Consider the following 24,378-nt stretch of genomic DNA (forward strand, 5'->3'; position numbering starts at 1 on the left):
AGAAAAAGTTTGTTAATGTGTTCCACGTGCTATCCGCTCGCCTCTCACATAATCCCTCAGATCACAGCAAGGTAAAACAAATAACAGTCCTTTTGTCCGTTGGCACTGTTTGAAAACTGTGCGCCTCTGTTTTAACAGGATCGGGGTATAATCTCCTTCTGTCTCTTTAGAAGTAGACAGGTCCACCTGTAAGAGACCTCTCCGGAGGGGCGGCAACTTCTAAGATGTCACGGCAGGAAAGGTGGTCCATGCGCTGCGATTGGAAAAGCGAAGACGCGCTTCTACGCTGATTGGGACCCGAGGGGAGGGCTCAACTGAAAACGATCGGGGCGGGAGCACTGCGCTCACCAGCCTTTGAGCTTCACTTCTTATATCTCACATATCAATAATTCAGAGCGCGAACAGACGGACCTCGCGCTATGTATTCAACTGTGCGTCGACTAGACAAGGGCCTCGTCGCGATCCTAACCGGCTATTCGAATACGGAGTGAAGTAAGAACACGGCAAAATCCGAGGAAGAATCTGAGGTGGAATCGGAGATACGGGAAAAGAAATATCACAATCCCAGACGGTTTGAGAGAAATAAAAGAAAAAAAAACAAATCCCAGAATTATTAAAAATTGATTTGGACAATCATCACTGGAAGAACTTTTCAGTGAGGAAAAAGGTTGCGAAACGACTGTGATTTACTGAATTGACGTAGAGGAAGTAAATCACACACTAAGCAGAAATAACTGTATATTTCGTCGTGAGGAAACTGTCGCCAGGACCAGACTGATAGCTGCAGTAATGTTGACGTTTCTGATGGGCGCGCTGTGTTTAGTTTGCCTGGCAAACGCACAGAATGAGACGGAACCCATTGTTCTGGAGGGGAAATGTCTGGTCGTTTGCGACTCCAATCCAACTTCAGACCCAACCGGGACGGCGCTTGGAATATCGGTGCGATCCGGGAGCGCGAAAGTCGCATTCTCCGTTGTAAGAAACACTAACCACGAGCCATCAGAGATGAGCAATCGTACGATGGTCATCTACTTTGATCAGGTAACTTTCTAAGTATTAATTTTACAGGGAAATCGCGGGGCTGTGGGTGTTAATCTAATACTCTCTACGAAGGGGATTTGGCGTCAATACGCCCTGTGGCTTCCATGGGAAAGACGCGATATGAGATTTGATACTGTCACGTTCTTTCTCGTGGGACAACCGTGTGTCCCTTGATCACAAAATCGAAAATAAAATAGTCTCGAGATTGTCGAGTGTGGTAATGCGCAGAAAGCGACGGCCCGTTCCCTCCCGTTTCTACACAATTCAGACAAGTCACTGGCTAGGTACTTTTAAACGTATGTAATGTCTTTTGTTAGTACATAACAGATATAAACGCGATCGTCTAAACTGTCAGATGCTCTTCTAGTTTATAGATCTGAAAATTAATATCCGGCATATAACGACAAATTAATATCCGGCATATAACGACAAATTAATATCCGGCATATAACGACAAATTAATATCCGGCATATAACGACAGAGTACTTAAAGAATTTGTGATCAGATTTACTAAAACTTTAACAGAAGTAATCCAGATTTAAAATTATGTTGTAATTATGGCTTTATTAATCCTTACTGCATTATTCCTGTTTATAGCAAGACTGTTCCATCTACTCTACGCCGTTTCTTTCTCAGGTTCTTGTGAACGTTGGTAGAAGTTTCGATGAGGAGAGAAGCAATTTCTTCGCCCCAAGAAAAGGGATTTACAGTTTTAATTTCCACGTCGTGAAGGTGTATAATCGTCAGACTATCCAGGTCAGTGTTTCTGTGTTCTACGCTATTCCGTGTTCGCTGTGCATTGTGTTTGTAAACTCCGTACGTGTGCGCGCACTTCAGCGTGTGCATGTGTATTTCTAATAGTGAGAGAAAGAGAGATTAAACCCATTTCAGGTAAGTACAGCAGTTAGTTCTCAAACGACTTATGTAGAGATGCTGGTTTACTATTAGCAAGCCAACATAACATTTAAGTAGATAAAAGTCCAAAATTGATCATCTTCAGGACCCTGGACAGAGAACATTCACGCCGCCATAAAAATCCCAACGCCTTGTCTGATCTTACTGTGTGTGTATGTATGTGAGTGTGTGTGTGTCTGTTGGGAGGGGGTATTTTTTCCAGTTCAGATACTTTCACGCACATTTAGTATTTGACACGTTTTTAAAAATAATTTGATAGCAGATGTTGGGATTAAAACCGGGGAAGTTTACATCTTTGACTCATTAATGTTTTGCAGTTACTTTCCATTACTGAGTTTTGATGAGGCCTGGCGGCTGAATTACGTTATTAAGTTAAAATACGCCCACATATTCGAGGTGGGAAATCGACCCGCCACATAACACAGTGAACACTAATGGAGCGTCGATTATGAGTTTTAAAACAGCAAAAAAGTTTTTTACCATTTCATTACAAAAGAAAGAATAGTCAAAATATACTGGGAAAATACTTGAAATACCTTTACCTAGCGGCACACACAATACGTTTGAAAAAACAGCAATCTTGGTGTTCAAAGGACACCAGGGCGCGGGTGGAGAAGGGGCGATGAGATTAGCTCTAAAATAGGTGCGAAAGGCCGCGACACAAAAACAGAGGTGTTTCTAAATGGACTGTGGGAAAGGCGGCGGTGTGGAAACCTTGTCCTAGGACACCATTCATTCAAACCCCTGTCTCACCTACACCAACAGTATTTGCAGAATTAAGCAAACGTATTTAATGTCCTGTACCTATTTAGGACTCGGACAAACAGACTGTTTCATTTGTTTAACCATTAAAGGACCTCCGTGTAAGACAGTAGCTACGTGAATGCAGCTGTACTTTCTTTTTCTTTTCCTTAGTTATTATTATTTTTTCATCTTTCGTTTATTTGCAGACCATTGTGACAACATTGTGAATTTATGTACTATTATATTTGTCAATGCTTCTCTTTTCATAGGCAATTAATGATATTTTAATGAATGGAAACTGGGTGAACTGTTGGCAAAAGCTGGCTGTTTAATACTTGAATTTAGTGATGACAGTTTAATAAAAGTGTGTATATTAGCAAGCTTGGCTAACTCTACAATATGAGTAGGAGATATACAGACGAATCACAGATTGCCACTACACTTTGGTGTGAATGGGTAAACACACGTACATGCATGATATATCTGGTGCTTATGGATCTCAAGAAACTGATACATGAGCTTTGTTGATCTTGGCCACATCTTCTCTTTTTCCATGATCATTGCTTTAAGCTCAAACATCTGATCATCTCACTCATGCAGTGAGTTTCCTCACATGTGTGCAGAGAGCAGCGCTTCAAGGACAAGGACACAATGCATGCTACGTGCACTTTTTAGGAATGTTAGCGGTGTTTAGGACTGCACGTGAAACCTCACTGCTACTTGAATTATCAGTTTACGTTTTTAAGTTAGATACTATTATTTGAAGAAATCAATGGAGGTCCCTGTCCACCAGTTCTCTACTATGCCAAACTCTGCACTACTAGCAAGACTGACAACCAGTCACTTTGTAATGTGACTGTTACATATACAAGGTCTTCTTTGGGGGTGTGTAAGGGTCATGGTAACAGCTCTGTGTGGGGCGTGTTTAGGCTGGTGGGACGGCCTTCCAACGCCACCCCTGTTTCCCTGGACAGGAGCAGAGGGAGAGTGAGTGGTGGTATCTGCATTGCAGGATGGTCCTAATGACAAGGCACATTACGGAAAGGGATCCTTTTTTTCACACTCCACACTTTTTCAACGTTCCTGGTATCTGCTTACAATGCAGGAAAATCTAGACAGTCTCTGGCTAGTCATGTTCTGTAACTATAGTTTTAAAGTCTGGGTTTTATATTACTTAAGCCATTTTGTCTTCAGTAAAGTAAAATGTTATTGAAACAGAAAGGAAAACTTATTTTGGGGGACTGGATTGTCACCAGGCTACATACCTGGTCTAAAAAATTAACTAACTAACCACATTTATTGGGTCATTCCCAGCTGCCTCGGTCTGTTCAATTAGGTTAAAGCAGAAAATTTCCTCTTAAATCAATATGAAATAACCTCTCTGCCCTCAGAATGATTCATGCATAGAGATTTGAGTTTTTCCACAGAACCTTCCTCTCCCTAAAACTCTGAATATGTCAGCAGGTAATTAAGGAAATCGTACTCTCCGACTCTGTGAATGGTGATGTACGAAACTGTGAGACAGTCTGGGTTCTGGGTTTTTCTTATGTCATTCTGAGAAGAGGGGGGGTGGCATTGACTAGACAAGTTGGATTGGGGGGGGGGGGGGGGTGGTTCTTCTGTTATTGTGCTGCTGTTATCTGGACACAAAGCTGTATGCCAGAATTTGATCTGCTAACTTCTGCATAAAGCCGAGGGTGGATACCCATTCAGTCTGTTTCTGTTCATATTGGCGCTCTAATTGGGTGCTTTAGCACTAATGAAGCAGTGTGAATGGACCTGACACCATTCGCTGACTGCGCCTTCATTTGCTGTACCATGTAATTGCAGCTAAAGGAAGTGAGTGCATGTCTTTTTGGCAATGGGGGTTACAATTAGATGGTATGAGATTTTAAGATGGTCAACAGAGGGCGAGTGACTCAGAAAGTGTCTCTGAGCCCAGTGTCGATAACACTCTTAACATTCTATACTATATTGTTATCGAGGTTTTTGCTATGGTTGGCTGTTAACAGACTCTCTCTCTGGTCACTCTTTGGTCACTCTGTGGACACTCCTTGGTAACTCTGTGGACACTGGTACAAGATTTTGGATTGTGTTAGCTGGCATTTTACTGGATTTTATCTTCTACTCTGCATCTGCCACCTGTCTCTTTGCACCAGTATGTATGTATGTGTGTGTGTGTGTGTGTGTGTGTGTGTGTGTGTGTGTATGTGTATATGTGTGCGTGCAAGGGGTGTGTGTACATGTGTGTGGAGTGTGTGTGTGTGTGTGTAATCCCCAGGCTTGACATTACTCTGGCCTGCCTCTGATGTGATCTGTTAGTACAGCCCACATCTCTTACACACAAAACCCAGACAACTGAGAATCTAACAATCACATTTCCCTTCATCTCTGTATGTAAGTGTTCAAAGATTTTGAAGCAAAGATCAATCACCAGCAAAGTGTGTGTGTGCTGTTCCTCAGTTCTCCCCTTCAGTGTAGGACCATAAACACAGTCATAAGCCTTAATTCATGCTGAAGGAATTATGGGTTCGACTCTTGCCAAATATTTGCTAGCTTCAAAACTAAAGAGAGTGTATGAATAGCAGATGCTCAAGGCAGCGGTGTTGGGAAGCTGTGTAGGTTCTTTACTGTTTGATTTTATGATTTGTATCTTTTTAATTGTCTTTCAAAGCCCAAATAAAAAATATCCTGTTCACTCAATACTTTCAGTTTTCTCCTTCTTTGTCTGTGTGTGTGTGTGTGTGTGTGTGTGTGTGTGTGTGTGTGTGTGTGTGTTGGTGTGTGTGGGTGTGTGGAATAGGCTAAATAGCTTCAAGCCTGGAATTAGGATGATGTGGACATGCAGGGGCCAATCAGAGGAAGGAAATCACTGTATCACTGTCATTTCAGAACCTCCACTGTTAATCATTCTACAATGTCCAATATGTCATATGTTACATATATGTTACAATACATAAATTTTTAGCAAGATGATCATGGAACCAGGAAGGAAGAAAAGCGAGAGGGGGGAGAGATTGTGTGTGTGTGTGTGTGTGTGTGTGTGTGTGTGTGTATCTTGATAAGAGCAGGTGTCATCTCTGTCACCTGTCTGTGTGTCTCAGGTGAGCCTCATGCACAACGGGTGGCCCGTGATCTCAGCCTTCGCCGGAGACCAGGATGTAACACGGGAGGCCGCCAGCAATGGTGTCCTGATCCAGATGGAGAAAGGCGACCGCGCCTACCTCAAGCTGGAACGCGGGAACCTGATGGGAGGCTGGAAGTACTCCACCTTCTCTGGCTTCCTGGTCTTCCCCCTGTAGAGGAGGGGCTTACCGCAGATGGACTATTGCCCTTCAGCACAAAGGGGGACTGTGGAGAGAGAGATAGAGAGAAAGGGAGAGCAAGAGAGAGAGAGAGAAAGAGAGAGAGAGAGAGAGAGAGAAGGCGAAATTTTAAACCAGAGAATTAGTGTGCCAGGATCTCTGACACACTCTCTTGCTCTGCTACTTGACTACAGCTTTGGACAGCCAAAATCTTTTTTTATTTCCCTCATGATTACAATAATTAATAATTGAAAAAGAAACTACGGAGCCTATTGCTCCTCCCCTAGCCCACATATCTCCCCCATCACCTCATAGGAATGTCCGTCAGCAGACACAAACTACCAAATCACGCTCACCATCTCTCGTTCACTTCCTCACCACGCATTCTCTCTACATGCAGCACACCTGTTAGCCACTCTTCACACTCTACACTCTATGTAGCCTGGCGGCTAACTTGCTCTTTTTCAACTTTGCTAACTTCCCTTTGCTCTCATGCGGAGACGGCCCTTCATTCCGTCAATACTGAAGGACACCTGGATCTCCTTCAAGAGACTCAAGCTATATACTGGATATATAAATATATATAGATATATACAAACCTTAAAAAATTTCTATATGATATACTGTATGACTAACTGACTCTGGTTGACTATCTGTATTTCCGTATTTCGGTGTTAATTAGTGATTGTGTGTGTGGATCACGAGGCTGCTAACACGGAAGCTTCTTATTTTTGTTTCCAGTCAGAAATGTGGCTACACTGAACCTATATCAGAAATACTCAAAGGGAGTTTTATCATTGACTGTAAGATATATGTGAATATTATTCAGACAGAAGGTCTCCCCTTTATTCTTCAGTTGGTTTAATGACTGTTTTTTTATTTGCTTTGATCCAATAAAACTTAAATGGTCATTTTTATTTTTCTTAATCTGATTCCCCGCCTCAAAATGTGATTTCATTGTTTATTTCCCCAAAATTCACCAAAACAACTTAACGTATACTTAATTGACTTAACGTATACTTAAATGACTTCTGTTGTGTGTGGATGGAGTGTGGAGTTGTGTTCATTTTAGTTTTGAGTGTGTGTGTTTTAAATGTGGCCGTGACACTGACTTGGCTGTCAGTGGTGAATTTTTCCTATTCCCAGTGACATAAATTTCTCTGGTTGTGTTCGTTCTTGTTCTCGTTCTTGTGCTCTCTCTCTTTCTCTCTCTCTCCCTCTCTCCCCCTCTCTCTCTTGCTCCAGCAGCAGGTGATAGGAGCCTTTTCTCCCTCTCTCTGCTCCACTCAAGACTTTTAATGAGCTCCTAGGGGGAAATTATTGCTTGCATAATAAGCAAACTGCACTGTTTATAAAAAAACCCTCAACTCATGATCATGCTTTCGTCTGTTTTACTTTCTTTCTCTTCATCCCGTTAACCCTCCCCATGTCACGTGCCCAGAGGCAGAGTTCTACACTGTGATTTTGTGTTGTCAAACCTTCTGTTAGTAATTCTCTCATTCATCCTACATTTGTGAACCATGTTTCAGATTTATTAGCCATTTCAAGCATTGATGTTTTACATTCAGCGCATTGTGCTAATTCCAAACGGTGTGATACAAATGGCCTTACAAGAGTGGGATCAGAATGGCACGTTGAGGAATAATAAACACGGAGAAGGAGACTGGAGCTTGCGTGACCCCCGTCTCCCTCAGACCCGTGGAGCTTGAATTCCCCTCCACACTTCCACCTTTCTCAGCCTGTCGTGGATGATTGTGGCCTACCTACCTCACTACTGAATGATTCACTGTGTTGGATGACGGTCAGGTTAACGATGGCTGTCTGCCCTGAATCCTGCTGACAACGAGCTTAATCAGAAGCTCAGGCAACATGGAGAGGGGTCAGTGCACTAACTGCAAGTGTACCATAAGCAGCACCGAGCCTCAGAGCTCTGAACGCCTGTCTGTGACAGGAAGTGCCCTGCTGGACGTGTACAGACCCCCACCTGCAGGGAATAAGGCAAGCCATGATGTGACGAGGTAGGGCGTGTTAGCATGTTGCACTTGGAAGGGTGGCAGGTATGGGGGCGGGGAAGAGAAGGGGTGGGCAGGGCAAATGGTATAGGGTTGGTGCAGAGGAGGTGGCATGGAGCAGGGCGGAGAATGAAGATGGGTGGGGTAAAGGGTTTGGGGGTGGGACAGATAAGGGAGAAGGGCGGGGCAACAGGTATGGGGTAGGGCAGAGAAGGGAGATGGGCGGAGCAAAGGGTATGGGGTGTGGCAGAGGAGGGGGACAGAGGAGGGGCAGGAAGGCGGAAGGTATGGGGGCTGCTGTGTCTGTACTGGCCGGCGTCTGGACCCTGTCCTCCTGCTGAGGGGGGCTCATTAGGAACCAGCAGATCCAGCCATCCATCTGTCTGAGGAGCAGAGTGGAACAAGAGTCGACAGGCCATCCAGGCGTGAAGAGGAAGAGAGAGGGAGACAGGAAGAGACAGACAGACAGAAAAGGATACAGAGACAGAGAGAGTGAGACAGAGAAGGTGATAGAGAAGGAAGGTAGGAGAGGACTAGAAATGTGAAAGGGGCATGAAAGAGGAAGGGAGAGAGACATGGGAGAGAAAGAAAAGATAAGATGAGAGCAAGAAAGACGAAGTTATAATGGAACAGAGAAAACAGATGATGGAGCAGATGGAGGCTGTGTGGGCCTGGGACTCTAAAGCTACACTGGTCTACTAATGACCTTTAACCTCTCAATGCAATTCTTTGAAATATTTCCACGCCACAAGTTAATTTTTTTCTCTAGACAACTGATAAGACCCTTTCCTGAAAAGCCAGAATAAATCTTAATTGAATATCTGGACAACAGATGTTTAAGATATCAAACCCCCAGTAATTTTCAGTTGGCCATCAAAATATAGATTAAATGGAATAAATCATTCATGCCTCTATGCAGTGTGAGACGGGGACTTATCGAGGAGGATACCCGCGAGGTCACGAGAGATGCACGGCGTGTAACGTGCATTATGGCAAGCACCAGGTGTGACTTTGGGCAGGAGCCCGGTCCGTTGACTGGAGTATGACACGCGATCCATCTCTTCCGCTCGGGCTAAATTACCAGAGACCTCAGTCTTCTCGGGCTGTAGAGCTGTGCACGTGGCCACGAAAGTAACTGTGTAAAAACAGCCATATGGTGGCACTCCTGGAGGCTCGATCCGATTTATGATGGATAGACACATAAAGCGAGGGGGAGGGGCAGCACGTCTTGCTTTGCCCTTCATCTCTGAAAGGGACCAAAAACTAGAAACCCCTAACTTACAGTTTGTACATTTTCAGATTAAAGTTTGTAAATTTCATTCCAAAGTCGATATTAAAAGAAGGTGGACGGCTACGGCCAGCACAGTAGCAGTAGCACATTTGGCTCAAGTACCAAGAGTGATTGAAAACCAAAAGGCCAGAGCAAATATTTAGGCCTAGCCACGATTACGTACAAATCTATCTGTTAAACCTTTAAAAAAGGTTTCTGTTTCAACAATGTCCTTAGGAAGAAACGGAGCCATAAGGCCTTCGGCGTGCGAATGACAGAGCACTTTCCCTCTCTATAAAAGCACAACAGGTTTTATCAACCTGTACTCAAAACAAACGCAACTTTATTACGCTAAATACTGCTTGTAAATGTTATTTTTGTATTCCATTGGATGAAATCCTCGAGAAATTACTGAGCTAACGTCATGATATTAATTTCTGAAATATTTAACCATAGAGTGAGAGTGTGTGACAGTTAAAGAAAGGCGAGGAGGAACTGCAGTTTGAATTTTAATTGAGGTATAAGGAACCCTACTAGAGATGTTTGCTCTACCTGTGATTGAACGGTAGTGGAGTAATTACAGCATGCCTGAAATTAAATTAATCGCGCCCTGAATTTGATTTGCTTTCCGCATATGCGCTTTGAAGTTCCTGGTCACAGAGGCGTTGACATCATTTTGTCTCTTTTTCTGAGGTTATAGGCCTAAGCGTACATCGATGTCACCAACAATTACGCACGTACATCGCAAGCGGTCCTAGCTGATTTATTCTAAGATTTCTAATTAGCCAAAGGCAATGTGAATTAAAGTCCACATTAAAATCCACTATTAGTCGCATAGTCCATCCCGCTTTTCGGAAATGCACAATCTCACATAACCCTGAGCCACTACAGAGATCCGATCTCTTCTGCTGAGAAATTAATCAGTTTTGCGCCCACTCAGGACCTTTATGTTTGGGTTAATCGGTGAGAGCATACTAATGTGTGGTATATTAAAGTCAAAGGTAATCACCCTGAAGCATGAGCATGACTAGCTTGAAGTTGACACGGACCCAGGGGTGTCGGACGCGGTTCATGGTGGACCTGATTACCCGGGGCCCTTCTTGGATGGAGGAAACTCCCAATAGCCTCGGAAATAGCTACATTGATTTTGTGTTCTAGTTTTTATACTCACTGTTATTATAGAGATAAATAACAAAATAACTGTTTTCCAAGATATATTTGGTTTATCTGGGAGTTTCCTTTTTATTCACTTCCCCGCCTCAAAAGCAAAAGTGGTTTGATCCCATTCTGCATGCACCTTTGTCGTGTAATTTCTAAGTATGTTGCTGACTAGAGAGCAGAAAACAATTCACATCCAGTTAAAATGAAAACAAAATGTGATTTTCAGCAACGAAATTAGTGGACAGTGGGTACACAAGGTCTGACTCACTTCTGCCCAGGAACACATGAACCTGAACAGTCTACATGTGTATGTCAAGCAGTAAATATTTTGTACTAACGTAGTGAACTAGTGATGAGCATTCATGGGCATTTATAAAAAATACTTGTGGATAAACAAGCACATTTCATCCACAGCAACTTGCATTCATTTTTAAATAGTTAATGTTGCAGTGTTTCTGCTGTCATAACCAACCAAAGTTCTGGGGGCTAGCGAAGAGCCTCATACCTACGCCTGGACCATCGGCACAATTACCTTCACCATTTCCTTGAATGCTAGGATCCAGGGAGATACGTGTGAGCCCGTTCTTGAATGCTAGGATCCAGGGAGATACGTGTGAGCCCGTTCTTGAACACTAGGATCCAGGGAGATACGTGTGGGCCCGTTCTTGAATGCTAGGATCCAGGGAGATACGTGTGGGCCCGTTCTTGAACGCTAGGATCCAGGGAGATACGTGTGGGCCCGTTCTTGAATGCTAGGATCCAGGGAGATACGTGTAGGCCCGTTCTTGAATGCTAGGATCCAGGGAGATACATGTGGGCCCGTTTTTTAATGCTAGGATCCAGGGAGATACGTGTGGGCCCGTTCTCGGTGACACCACTTTTAAGCTGCAATACTATTGTGGTAATTCTGACTCTGCAGCAAACAGCATTTTTATTGGTTTGCAGTGAGTCTCTCTATAGGAACTGCGTCTACTGCGCTTATGCCTTGGGGAAATAAAAGGCGGTCTGCTAGGATTAACTCAATTGACCAAATGTCCAAGCTCAACACTATAAGCCAGTTAAAATCAAAAGAATCGACATCGCATATTCTATTCTATTATTATGAAGCCACAGGTCATACGTGTCACTATGTCAAAATCACTCTGCTGCATACGAGAAGCGATGTGTACATGATAAACACGGAAAGCTCTTTTGTGTAGCAGAATGGATGTCACTTTTCTTCCTTGCTGCAGATTCTTCTTAATATGAATGTAAGTGATTATTTGTTAGTATCTAATAGCTTATTTGGTGTGCTATGTTACCAAAGAATGTTGTAAATCTAGAAGGATTAGCCATAATGCACCAGGTTGTTTGGTTTAGAGTTTCATGTGCAGTTGCTCTAAGGAGAACCGAGGGACGATGGCGATCTCTTCAGAGACCACACAGGCATGTAAGTATCACGTTAATGAAGAAATGCCTTCAGCTTTTTTGAAATTCTTTCTGTAATCACACAGAATGAGTTAACTAAATATGATAACTTTCAGCTCAAATAATTTTTATTTGTTACATTTATTTTTTTGTTAAAAATCTCTTTGACAAAGTAGCGTGCCAGTGAAACTGTTAAAGACCCAACATTTTCTACAATAAATTATTCATCCAATCCTCACATTAAAAAAATGGCCTTATCCACCTGTCAAATGTTACCAGTAAAGTTAGTTGAGCAACGAGATTTATTTAATTAATTGAATTAGTATTAGGCTGAAAATGCGAGCAAAGCTGCTTGTGCAGTTATACCTGATGCTAAATCTAGCTAGCTAACGTTAACTATTCTTTTAGAAAGGTTATCTTAACGCCTCAGACGGAAACACACAAAGGTAAGACATTGGCATGTTTTACTGTGCAGTCAGGAACGTTAGCTTGTATAGACATTTATTTGTTAAAATATAAATTAACATTATTCATCTTGTCAAGTCTTTTGTGTAGGCAGTATCTGCTAGCTAGGTTATGTTGACACTTAGATATAAGTCTTCGACATGATTGTTTGCCTGTCTATATTGTTGCTTCATCAAAATGATAAAAAAAACGAGCTTCTTTAGTGTAAACTAGGCCTGTTCATTGATATATAAATAATGAACAGACTTTCTAAATTTTATACAAGCTAAAAATTAAGTATTAGTTAGCTAGGTAACAATAATGAGTCCAGTTAATGTTAAATCAGTTAAAATGCAATTAGCTAATTTTACCTAGATAACAACTTACCCTAGGTAACAAAAATGATATAAAAAAAAAGCACCAAACACTTCCATAGTATATATTTGAGAAAATCCCAAAGTATTCTTTTTAAACAAACATCTGTGGAATTTGTCTGCATCCCCCGGAAAAGGTGTATTTGCATAGAAATGCTGTTATCTTCCCTATAGGAAACATTGTAACTGTATATTGATGTTGGGATGTCTTACTTTTCCCTGCTGTAGACACATGGGTCACCCTGAGTTGGTATATTTGGTGTCTGAGACATTTGCATGTAAGATTGGATACCTATAGTCTAAATATGACACAGCCAAGCATTGTGATCAATCAATTACCTAACAGACTAATGTCACAAACAGCAGCAGCTTCATAAAATATAAAATATTTATAATTTATAAAATATTATATATATATACTTTTATTTTAAGTGTTAGTTAAAAAAAGTTATAATTTGTAGCTTTGGCATAGAATTTGTCCGCCATCGTTTTCAATGTTGAAATAGAAACTGGAACAAGTCGCAATGACTTCTGGGTAAGTTCTGTTGCTGAAGTGGATACTTGTGTTCACTTGTTCCCTTGTCTATCCAAGGGCTCATCTAACACTTCAGTTAATACAATAATGGAACAGCCCTTAAGATGGTGCAAGGGTGAGGGGAAGTCAGCTAGGGCAAGTTAAAACTGGTATTGAAACAGAGCCTAGGTAGACATGATCATAATACTGATTTGAGTGGAATTTGGTGAATAGGTGGCAAAACAAGAAAATGTCTAAAACATCTCAAGCTCATGTACCCATCATCCCAATCTCTCCAACCTTGGCATTCATGTGAATTATTGATCTGAAAATCTGGAAGACTTTTGGGGACAGCTTATACCCATGGAACTAAACATCACAAAACTTAGACTGAACTTCATCATACTCAGAATAAACATAACCAAACTCAGACTGAAATTCATCATACTCAGACTGAACATCACCAAACTCAGACTGAACATCACCAAACTCAGACTGAACATTACCAAACTCAGACTGAACATTACCAAACTCAGACTGAACATCACCAAACTCAGACTGAACATCACCAAACTCAGACTGAAATTCACCAAACTCAGACAGAACTTCCTCAGATCCTCAGGGTGAGCCCCTTCCAGTCATGTCACAGCTTGTCATGTCATGGCCTACAGAAGTAAAGTAGGACTTTGTTAAAAAGAAGACTGAAGCTACTTTGTGAAACACATTACTGAATTACATTTGGCTTAAAGACAATGACAACACACTAAGTAGCCTATAAGAGACAACAGCAAGACAAAATCGGCAATCACGTGCGCTACGTGATACAAACCTGTTGGAGCTTTTATTGTTGTCATTATAATTATTGCTGTTAAGCAAATTTTAAATATCTAAAATGGGTAAATTAAGCTTGTCAGTGTAGCTGTGCCATATTACCTCATTGGTTTATATTATTTTGAAAAACAATGAAGAATAAACAAAGAATGCACCTGAGAGAGAGAGAGAGAGAGAGAGAGAGAGAGAGAGAGAGAGAATGCTGTTGTAAACATGCTGATAATGAATTTATGTAGGCTTCATTTAGTTGAGTTCTCTTGCAGCTGGTTATTTGTGTTTTGTTTTGTGAGAGGATAGAAATGTAAAAATATAAAATGTCTCAACATCTTCATTCTGGCTTTTCAGTCAACATAATAGAGAATTCTGTCCAGTTATCCCAGAAGATGCAACTCACTGGGTGAAGAAGCTTCATGGTTTGTTGCTTTATACTGCAAGAAGAGACTGGGAGTGGAGAAGCAGCACCTGAGAACTTACATCAACAAAGCAGCCAATGTGCATGTGTATATCTATATGAGAGTGTGTGTGTGTGTGTGTGTGTGTGTGTGTGTGTGTGTGTGTGTGTGTGTGTGTGTGTGTGCGCGCGCGCATGTTTGTTTGTGCTCTCACACAATAGGCTCAGTAATTGGGAACGATTGCATGGTTTTGACTGGAGTGAAAACACAGTCCATTAGAATATTACTCTTTTACCCGCTGATATCACCAAGAGCCCTTTAGCAACCGTTAAACTGTCATCAGGCTCAGGTTTGTCATTGCTTTAAAAGGTCGGCAATCCTATAAGTCATCAAATATAGATGATGGTAAATAGGAGCTGGAGTATTTCTATGGGGAAGGAGAATAACTGTATGATTTAAGGCTGCAGAAGTATTTGAGGGAACGCTTGATTACACTGGAGATGGGGGAGCAGCGTGGGGGGGGGTTTGTGGAGCAGGGCGGGGGGAGCACGGCGGGGGTTGCAGACGAAGGCAGAGAGAAGCACACGTGCATATGTAATGACTACTTGACTCTACACACAAGTCCCCTCCATAATATGTAATCACAGCTTTAGCCAATCATGCAAGTGTTGCTTGGTTACAAAACACATTTCAAATTAAATAAAACATTTCACAATTCATTTTTAGACTTTTTAAACACAATTAATGAAAGTTTGCATTCAAATTAATAATCCTACCCTCAAAAAGGTTAAAAACAACCAGTAATTTCGAAATGATGTGTAGTATGAACACTGTAGGTGTCTGTTAGCCTCAGAGCAGAAAATTATTTGTACTAATTCAGCACCCAGAATGTACTTCAGATTTGATGCTGTCATTCCTAATCTCATCATTCTATGAATCATCTAACATATTGTAAGATGATTCAATATCATAGACTCATTTGTCTAGATGCAGACTGTACTATTAGCAGTGAAGGTACTCTGACCAAGTCTGAAATGTTTTGAAATAACACTGAAGCATGAATTCACATCCTCTGATTGGCCCTGTCCACATCATCCTAGGTCCAGGCTTGAAGTAACTAAGTCTTTAACACACACACACACACACACACACACACACACACACACACACACACACACACACATACACACACACACACACACATCCCTTTCCTTCACTCCCCGTCACCTCCTAACACCCCACATGCACACACCACACCCAGCACAGCCATTGAAGATGATGAAGACTCTCCATCTGACATTTAGTAACCTTTTCTACAGGGAAGATGGCGAAATGGGGATGCAAAAGGAGGTGTGGTGGGAGAGCTGCGTGTGGCATTCTGCCTTGTGCCTCATCACCACATGTGTGCCTCACCTCTTCTCCACAACACCTGGCCTCAGTCCGCACAGTGCTTTTGTGTGGCGGCTCCGCCCACGGTAAAGGAATTTATTATTTCCTTTAAGCCACAGACAGAGTGTGTACAAGACGATCTGTGCTTCACCAAATGCTACATCAGTACTGAGCTCCTAACTCCTCTTTACAAGAGCACAGATCCCGTAGTAACAGTGTGGTCCCTCTTGAAAGCAGACACGCAGCTAAATAGACTGGAGCTATTTCATGAGAAACTTTACCAAATAACACTGATCTTAAGGACATTGTGAATTTACATAATAAAATGTTTTAAATTAATTATTAATTAATTAAGAATAATAGAAAATAGAAGAATTTGGTCATTACTACTTGCTCACTCTGAGACATGGGCGTGGTAGTGGGGGGAAAAGTGGACCTGACTACCCAGGGCCCGAGTAGGGAGAGGGGCCCATTTTGCTCATATGCCTCGTTTACTGGCATTTATAGGGGCCCACTGACATTGAGAGTGTACAGGGCCCAGAATTTGCTGCAACGATCCTGCTCTGAGATACCAGTCAAAGATTCCTGGAAATACAGCAGTATTTGTTAATAGCTTAGGTACACTGTGTGGGCTAGTGTAAGTGTGAGAGAGAGATAAAAAGAAGCCGTGTGTGATAGAGACGTCACTGGAACGCAGGGGTCCTCCATGAGGAGAGATCTGTGATCACAGGCCTGAGGGAGCAGCACGTCAAACGATGGCACGATCGAGCTGTAAATGCGCAAGCGAAGAAGCGTCCTGTTACCTGCTGTGGCATAGTCAGACAGTGCTGGCAGGAGGAATACGTCCACGGGTCCAGTATGAGCTCCAGAGCCCATTAGCCGGGCCGGCAGACGTCTGCGCCAAGCATGCTTCACCTCACCGCCTGGGCATCACAAACGTTTCACAGCGTCTCACCTGCAAGCAACGAAGGGGTAGAAATTGTCCAGCCTCGAAGGGCTGAGATACAGGAACACTCTGCTTTTTAACCATTGAACTACAGCTCCCACATGGCTATATGCTGCATAGCTCACAAAGCACAAGAGATGCAACACGGCTGGTTGTTTCTGCTGCCTGGAGTTTTATACTCTAGACTGGAGTCTCGGGATAGTCTGAGTCCCTAATATCAACTAATCCATCTCTGCTTATGGAGCAGGAAGGAAGGCACAGAACATAGGGCATAAGATTAACTAAGAAGTGGTTACTTGCTATTTAGAGGGTAGAAGGTTAGATTAGAGGGTTAGATAGAGGGTAGTTTGAACCTAAAATAAAAAAAATAAAAAACTGTATGGAGACACAGACCCATTTCACAAACATCTAGACTCCGTACTCTACATATAAACAACATGCAGGATTTCACCTAATTTGACCCCAATTTACCCTAAGACTATATACAAACCAAATAATTCCAAACAGCTGATAAGGATAACATTGGGCAGGGATAAACAAAAGGGGCGTGACGAATCGAAACAAAATCGACGAAAGGGAACAGAGGCAGGGAACAAGGCAAGATACGCACAAAGGGGGGGTGTTAACGTTACAATGGTCCTATCGCTAGATTCGTCGCTATTTAAATATTTCTTTTTAACCGTTAAAACTGCAGAGGACCAAAACTGACTTTTGAAAAAAATTACGCAATTACAAATTACGCCGTGAGGTTAAATGTACTAAATGTTGGCTTACATTTCAAATATCATGTTTAGCTGAATAAACATGTTATCAACCCCTTTTAATGTACAGTATGTAGGCTTACAAATTCATGTTTAACTGAATAAACTGTTGAACACGCGTAGCCTACATTTTGTAAATGTAAATGTGCCATATTTTGTCAATTGTGATTTTTACACCGCAATCGAAATTTGTCCTCCGCTTTTAACCCATCTGTGCAGTTAGAACACACACACACACTAGTGATTACTAGAGGGCTGTGGATCACACGTGCCCAGAGCGGTGGGCAGCCCTAGCCCGGCGCCCGGGGAGCAGTTGGGGATAGGTACCTTGCTCAAGGGCACCTCAGTCATGGCCTCAGGTCTGGGAATCGAACCCACGACCCTCCGGTCACAAGACCAGTTCCCTACCACCAGGCCATGACTGCCCTCATTTTATTGAGCATGTATTTTTTCTTCAAGTATCAAAGTAGAACAGCTTTCTCAAGCAGTCAATGATCTGCTTGAGAAACCCTATCTCAAAAACTGACTGTTAGTCATTACTTGGGTAGCACGCATATGCGGCATTTTAATATAGATTAATCTAGATTAATTTCAAGATTTCAGTGAGATTAATCTAGATTAAAAAAATTAATCTATGCCCACCCCTAGTTTTTTTCCAAATAGGCAAGACAAAAAGAGGGGAAAAAGGACTTCATCAAAGCCACATAGACGCGGCTTGTGTTTTCCCGCCTGTGGGGGTTAAACAGGAAGGGAAACTAAAAGGGTGCAGGAGATGATTTAATGCACAGGTGATTGAGAGTAGGAGGAGTGGTTAATTGTGGTGATTGATATGTGAGTGATTGCTGCTATGTGATTGGTGGCTGAATACCGGCCAGGGAGTAAAATGTACTGTATATTATCCAAATTCTGTTGGATACAGAACTGTATTTTTATGTATAGTTAAATAGACCTAAGAGATGTAAGATTTAAAAAAGTGTTTTAAAATATATTTTTTAAGCTAAAAAAAATTTTGTTTCTGAAGTAACTATTTGGTCCATTTTAATGTTGCAGACATATTCCCCTTGTGTCACACGTGTGTGCGTGTGTGTGTGTGGAAATGGTCTGAAGTAAGTCTGAGATCTGCTGAATCAGAAAACATTTCTGCACAGCCTTTAACATTTATGCTGGAAACATGATGACCCCATGTGAAACATAATTTCCCAGCCGAGTTTTAGACAATTCAGACGTCTCATGACAGTTTCAGACGTCTGATGACTGTGTTGGTAACATCATCACCAGAAAGGGATGTAAGAACTTAATGGTTGCTCACTGTTGAGTGATGCACCTGAAACCCACGCCGTCAGACTCAGAATGAGGTACACGTGTCTGCTCTCACGTGCCTGCTCTCACGTGTCTACCATCACGTGCCTGGTCTCACGTGTCTGCCATCACGTGCCTGCTCTCACGTGTCTGCTCTCATGTGTCTGCTCTCATGTGTCTGCTATCACGTGCCTGCTATCACGTGTCTTCTATCACGTGCCTGCTCTCACGTGTCTGCTCTCATGTGTCTGCTATCACGTGTCTCACATGTCTGCCATCACGTGCCTGCTCTCACGTGTCTTCTATCATGTGTCTGCTATCACGTGTCTGCTATCATGTGTCTGCTATCACGTGTCTGCTCTCACGTGTCTGCCATCGCCCATGTTTATATTACAGCTGCTGTAGTTGGCTACTGCAGTGCTGTAGCTGCTGTAGCGTGTGCAGGTTGCCCAGCGCTCCTGTGTGTTCAGAAGTTAAAGGATCGTTCCATCTTCATTCACAGACTGCACTGTGTTCTCAGGGTTCTTTCATGAATGAGCTGTTAAAAAACACATTTAGAAGGTCTTGCATAAACAGAATTCGCAAATGCATTTATTGTATAAGTATATCTTAAAAGCGTCCGGCTTACTCATGACAGAGTCCAACTAAGGGTGACCCATCACCACGGGGTGATCCATCACCACAGAGTGACCCCCCTAGTATGGCAGGATTTGACAGCAGAGTGCAGCAGTAAAGCCAGGAGTGAGAGAGGTGCTGAGAACCATACAAGTGATTGTACAATGTACAGCAGGTCACAATAGGTGCAGTTGTAAAGTGTATACTCACTGTATCATATAACGGACAGAATTGTTTTGTTTTTTTCAGTAGGATATATGTCCGTTTCTGTGGTTTTCACACATTTGATTCCTGCTCATTTGTGATGACATGAATTTCCTTAAGAACCTAATTAATGTTTTTTAACACTAAATGTTTTTAACACGTTTTAATGTTTGTGTCACCATGTCAAATTATGTCTGAGTACAAGAGCATGCTCAATAAAGCCCCGCCCACACTTAGGCAGGGAAATATCGCCTTCATTCTGAAAACTCTCTAAAAGTCATTGGCACAATGCAGCTAAGTACAGCAAATTTGACTAATTGTGCATAGTTAAATTGTGAATAATGACGCTGTAATAATGAATAATTGCTTTCATCTGTGCTTTTCATGTGAATTACTGCAGTTAGTGTGTAATGCAAGACAACAGGGCCTGTAGCCCTCTGGGTTATTGTATGCAGGCCGTAGTGCTTGTTGTGTTGAGTGTTGTAGGGGTAGTCACGTTGCAGTCACGCCCCTGTAAACAGGAAGTGATTTAAAAGCCTTTCAGGAGGACTTCGAATGCTCATTGTTTTCTCTGGCCTTTGAGACTGTGCGACACTGCTGCCTTTTAACGAGCCAAAGTGTGAAGAGCTGAAAATATTCCCCCACACAAACAAAAACTTTTGCACTGACAGTCATTCCTGCCTGCGTTTAGGCATAATTAGGTTTCTTTGCCTAATGCTCGCTCAAAAAAAGACAAGAAAAACGGGATGAAGCAGAGAGATGAAGGAGAAAAGGGGGGTGTGTTGTGTTTGTGTGTGTTTGGACTGAGCCCCTGCTCATGGTGTGACTTTAGCTCAGTGTTTGGTGGAAGCACACGTCCTCGTGGCAGAACCAAACGAGCTGTTTCCCGCCTCTCTCGCACTGTTTTGGACACGCATGACTGCGGCTTGTTTCTTTAATAATCATTTTTAATGAGCTCTTCCCTTCGATATTTCCCTCTGCAGGCAGCGCGATTAATGCCTCGTTCCATATCTCCACATCTCAAGTGCTGAGAACCCCCTAGAGTCCACCCCCCACTCTCCTACCACCCCCCCCCCCCACACACACACACACACACACACACACACTTACTCTACACCACCGCCCCTTCCAGCATCGTATAAGGGTAAGTGGCTATTTTTCTGAAACAATGCTCAGTCTGGTTTTCGCTCTCCCAGGTGACAACATGATGGAAAGGGCATGGAACACAGGAACCTCCCGTTATTCCTCTCTGTGTGGTGCTGGTCCAGGAAGACCACACAGGCCCCGGCCACCATTACACCAGAACTTCAGTACTGTGAAAATGCTGACGTCAGTATCTTCCGCATCTTGCTTCCAGTTGTATTGTTTATGGTCCTAAAAGCAGCAAATGAAGAGGAGATCTAAATGAAGGCATTGTGACCGTGATGGTGGGGGTGAAGAAGCCCCTCCCCGTACTGGTGGACACTTCCACTGTTTTATTCTTTCCCTGCACTCTGTATGTACGGGATGTTCCAGACATCTCATCCTTAAAGCATCTACTGGTCTAAAACGTAGACTAAATTTGGATTCTGCTAATAGTTGTTTCAGTTCTCAGGGTTCTGCAAGTTCTGACGCCTCGTTAAAAGCTGGTATAAGTGTATTTCTCTTTCCTTTAATAAAGAACAAAACATGAGTAGGGTCTCTGGATCCTGTTTTCCCCCCACTGAACACCACAATATTTAGCCGTAATGAGTTTCTGGGAGTCTCTGTACAAACACTTAATTGATAGTCACACATGGTGACTTTATAAAACTTCTTGGGGTTAGTTCAGGGTTCGCTTCTTTGAAGAGTTTGCTAAGCCATTCTTAAGCAGTTGATCTGATGAGGATGAAATACATACCTGCTTATGCAGTCAATTTCTCTTACATTGTCTCTTCCAGCAAATAGTCACGTAGCCATGTAGTGAACTCACAATATGTGATTACAATTTATGTAATTACGTCGCATCGTTGGAAGTGTTCTTCAAGTTAGTGAGTTAGTCAGGCCTGTTGCCATGGCATCTCTACTTCCAATCTATTTGCTGGCTTTTCAATGACAGCTCTATTGATTGGAGCTGTATTGTCTCCTGGCCCTGAAGATGGCGGACGCTGCTGTCTGTGAAGAGCTTCTTTAGGACTTCTCTACACCTGTGACTGAATAATAACTGCTTGTTTGGTTTCCATGGAGGTCTTTGTGAGGGTTTCACAGGCATTTGCAGAGTTTTCATTGGTATTCTGGAAATATTTTAGTTCTGCATAACCTGAACACTCGTACCATTACGGAAATGCTTCTGTGTCCTTGTCAACATTCATGAAGTGGATGGGGTCAGCACACAAGGTCAGGGGTGTTGCGACGCCCCCTGGAGCACACAGGGATGAAAGACCAATGTGTGAGCCCAGTTCTGTGGGCTTACAGTAGTGAGGACAGAGTGCGTACACAGGTAGGACGTATCACAAGAAAATAATCGGTTATTTGTTTTATTTGTTTATTTCCCTGGAATGGCAGAAGTATAGTTGAATATATTTTTTATATCAGTGGCAATTAAGCAGAGATGAGAGAGTAATTGTAACTAAGTTAGCCATTTTCTGAAACTATATATCCTGGCTATCCAAACTAAGCTTATCTGAGTATGATTTGTTGCCACTGACTACAAATGAAGATCGCTGGAACCCCAAATAAAAGATCTTTCTACAACACAAATGTTCAATTCTGTTGAAAACTGTTATAGGCTGCGCCTTAGATGTGTGACGCCATATAAACATGAATGAAGAACAGGCCTACTGTATAAATGTGTAATGTCATTTACACCCTGAGCGGACGGTCACACGGCTCTGGTCACAGTCTCTTTCTAGTCTTCCCAATGGAATTCTTGCACTAAGAAATAAGGCGTCAATTTCTACAGTTTGTTTTCTTCCCAGTGCAAGTTTGGCGATCAGTTTGTGATGGTGCGCGGCTTTGACAGATATCGCATCATTCCTCCGTCTGAATGACAGCTCTTCTCATTTTCTTGCAAAGCCAGACTATGAAGCGTGTGTGCGCGTGCCAACAATTTCGAGCGTTCGCATGCATGCACGTGTGGCTTTGTTGTTATCAAAAAGAAAATCTAATCTTTGAACGACAGAGATCAGGTTTTTTTTCCCGTATGCCGCTTTCCTTTAAAGTCTATACGTTTGTGGGATTTTGAACCACCTTGTCTTCTGTGATTTTGGTTTTTACACCCAGGGCCTCTCAAATTGGTTCAATCGGAGCGCGTGCTCTTCGGTTCACTGTCAGAGCGGGACATGACATCATGTTTTTCTTTTCAACTCAGGGTTCTTGTGTGAATGGTGCGTTTCTTGTTCTCTCTCTGTTCTGGGCTAAAACGGCAAACGTAAGGAAGCTGTATGTGTTTGCGCGTCTCCTCGCGCTAGCCTATCAATATCACTGGGAATTACCGTCAGCTCTCGCGCTCTCCATGCCTTAGATTAGTTCCACGCGCCGTCATCGAGCTACGAGATGGCGCTGTGATTATCCCTAATGGGAGGCGATTTAGCACGGCAGGGGTGCTAACGTTTTTATAATTGATTTCGGATCAAACCGACGTGGAGCAGGGGGAGACAGATGTTTTTGCTCGTCGTGGCTTGTTGTGGCTTTTGCCAAATATAATTTCGAACAATCCCTGCACCTGTGTTCAGCCGTCTCCATTTACATACGCTCTCGTGTCTGAACGCTCTGGAATGTTTTCATTAACAGTGTGTGACATGTTTGATAAAAGGAGTTTTTGTGTTATCAAATTACTGAGGGCCTAAGAACTGGGTAAATCTGACATCCCCCCTAAAAACACAATATAGAGGGAAAGTCTATTACCTGTGAACTTGGTATTTGGATCCAAAGACTCCAGTTTTGTGTTTTAACAGTAGTAAGTTGTCAAACGTCATGTACTTTTTACCAGAGTGTGAAACAAGAACACTATTAGAACTGTCATTTTATTGCTAAACCTACCAATAGTTTAGGAATGAAAAACAACCGTAGGACTGAACTCGAAATGCATGATTGAGCTAAAGAAATTCAGTAATATTTCTCTAATACCTTGGTCATTGAACACCTGTTAACCTGTTCAATCACTATGGAATATGTAAGCAGTCAAGACTAGCTAAGGATATCAGCTTTGTGCCTGTGTATCAGACATGGAACCACATCAGTGTCATGACGACAGAGATCCCTCAGAGGTCTTGGTCAGCCCAGGCTCTTTTTGAATGTGCATCATTTCATGCATTTCATTATATGTCATCATTATTCTGCTCAATTTGTTCCCTATAATCTGCATATCCATTTTTTTCCAACACAACCTGCTCTACATAAATCTCAAGCTTTCTGTCTCTTCCCCTGGATGAGAGAGTACCAGATTTATTGACAGTGCAGCCTCTGGAGGATCAGAAGGCGGAGTGTGAGTTCGAGACGGTGGGAAACAGCGAGAGCCGCGGCTAATCTGCGCTAAAGTGGCTCATGACCAGCCCTTACCTCTCACTCTTTCAGCACTGTGTGATGGCTTCAGCTTCACACCCTGCCTCCCGCTGCCCCTGACACACACACACACACACACACACACACACACACACACACACACACACACACACACACACACACAGAGCACAATTTTACCACTGGGGAACGCACACAATGCTATGTAGCTCCTGAAGCAGGAAATGAATTATGTCTTAAGACACAATCATCATCATCCTCATTTCATCTTGTT

The 24,378-nt window shown here is 42.6% G+C and overlaps 1 protein-coding gene across 1 annotated transcript; it reads left to right on the forward strand.

The window, feature by feature from the left end:
* Positions 1 to 348: 348 nt before the first annotated feature.
* Positions 349 to 6,917, forward strand: cbln1 (cerebellin 1 precursor). Its single transcript, XM_076993659.1, has 3 exons — positions 349 to 1,041; positions 1,679 to 1,798; positions 5,806 to 6,917. Exons 1-3 carry the CDS (start codon positions 790 to 792, stop codon positions 6,001 to 6,003), a joined length of 570 nt encoding a protein of 189 aa, XP_076849774.1. The 5' UTR covers positions 349 to 789; the 3' UTR covers positions 6,004 to 6,917.
* Positions 6,918 to 24,378: the final 17,461 nt, after the last annotated feature.

This window comes from Brachyhypopomus gauderio, unplaced genomic scaffold (assembly GCF_052324685.1).
Source record: "Brachyhypopomus gauderio isolate BG-103 unplaced genomic scaffold, BGAUD_0.2 sc118, whole genome shotgun sequence".
Taxonomy (NCBI): Eukaryota; Metazoa; Chordata; class Actinopteri; order Gymnotiformes; family Hypopomidae; genus Brachyhypopomus; species Brachyhypopomus gauderio.

Coding starts and splice junctions, on each gene's coding strand:
- cbln1 (XM_076993659.1), top strand. CDS start 790: ATGTTGACGTTTCTGATGGGCGCGCTGTGTTTAGTTTGCCTGGCAAAC. Junction 1,042..1,678: donor TGGTCATCTACTTTGATCAG/GTAACTTTCTAA, acceptor TTTCTTTCTCAG/GTTCTTGTGAACGTTGGTAG. Junction 1,799..5,805: donor ATAATCGTCAGACTATCCAG/GTCAGTGTTTCT, acceptor TGTGTGTCTCAG/GTGAGCCTCATGCACAACGG.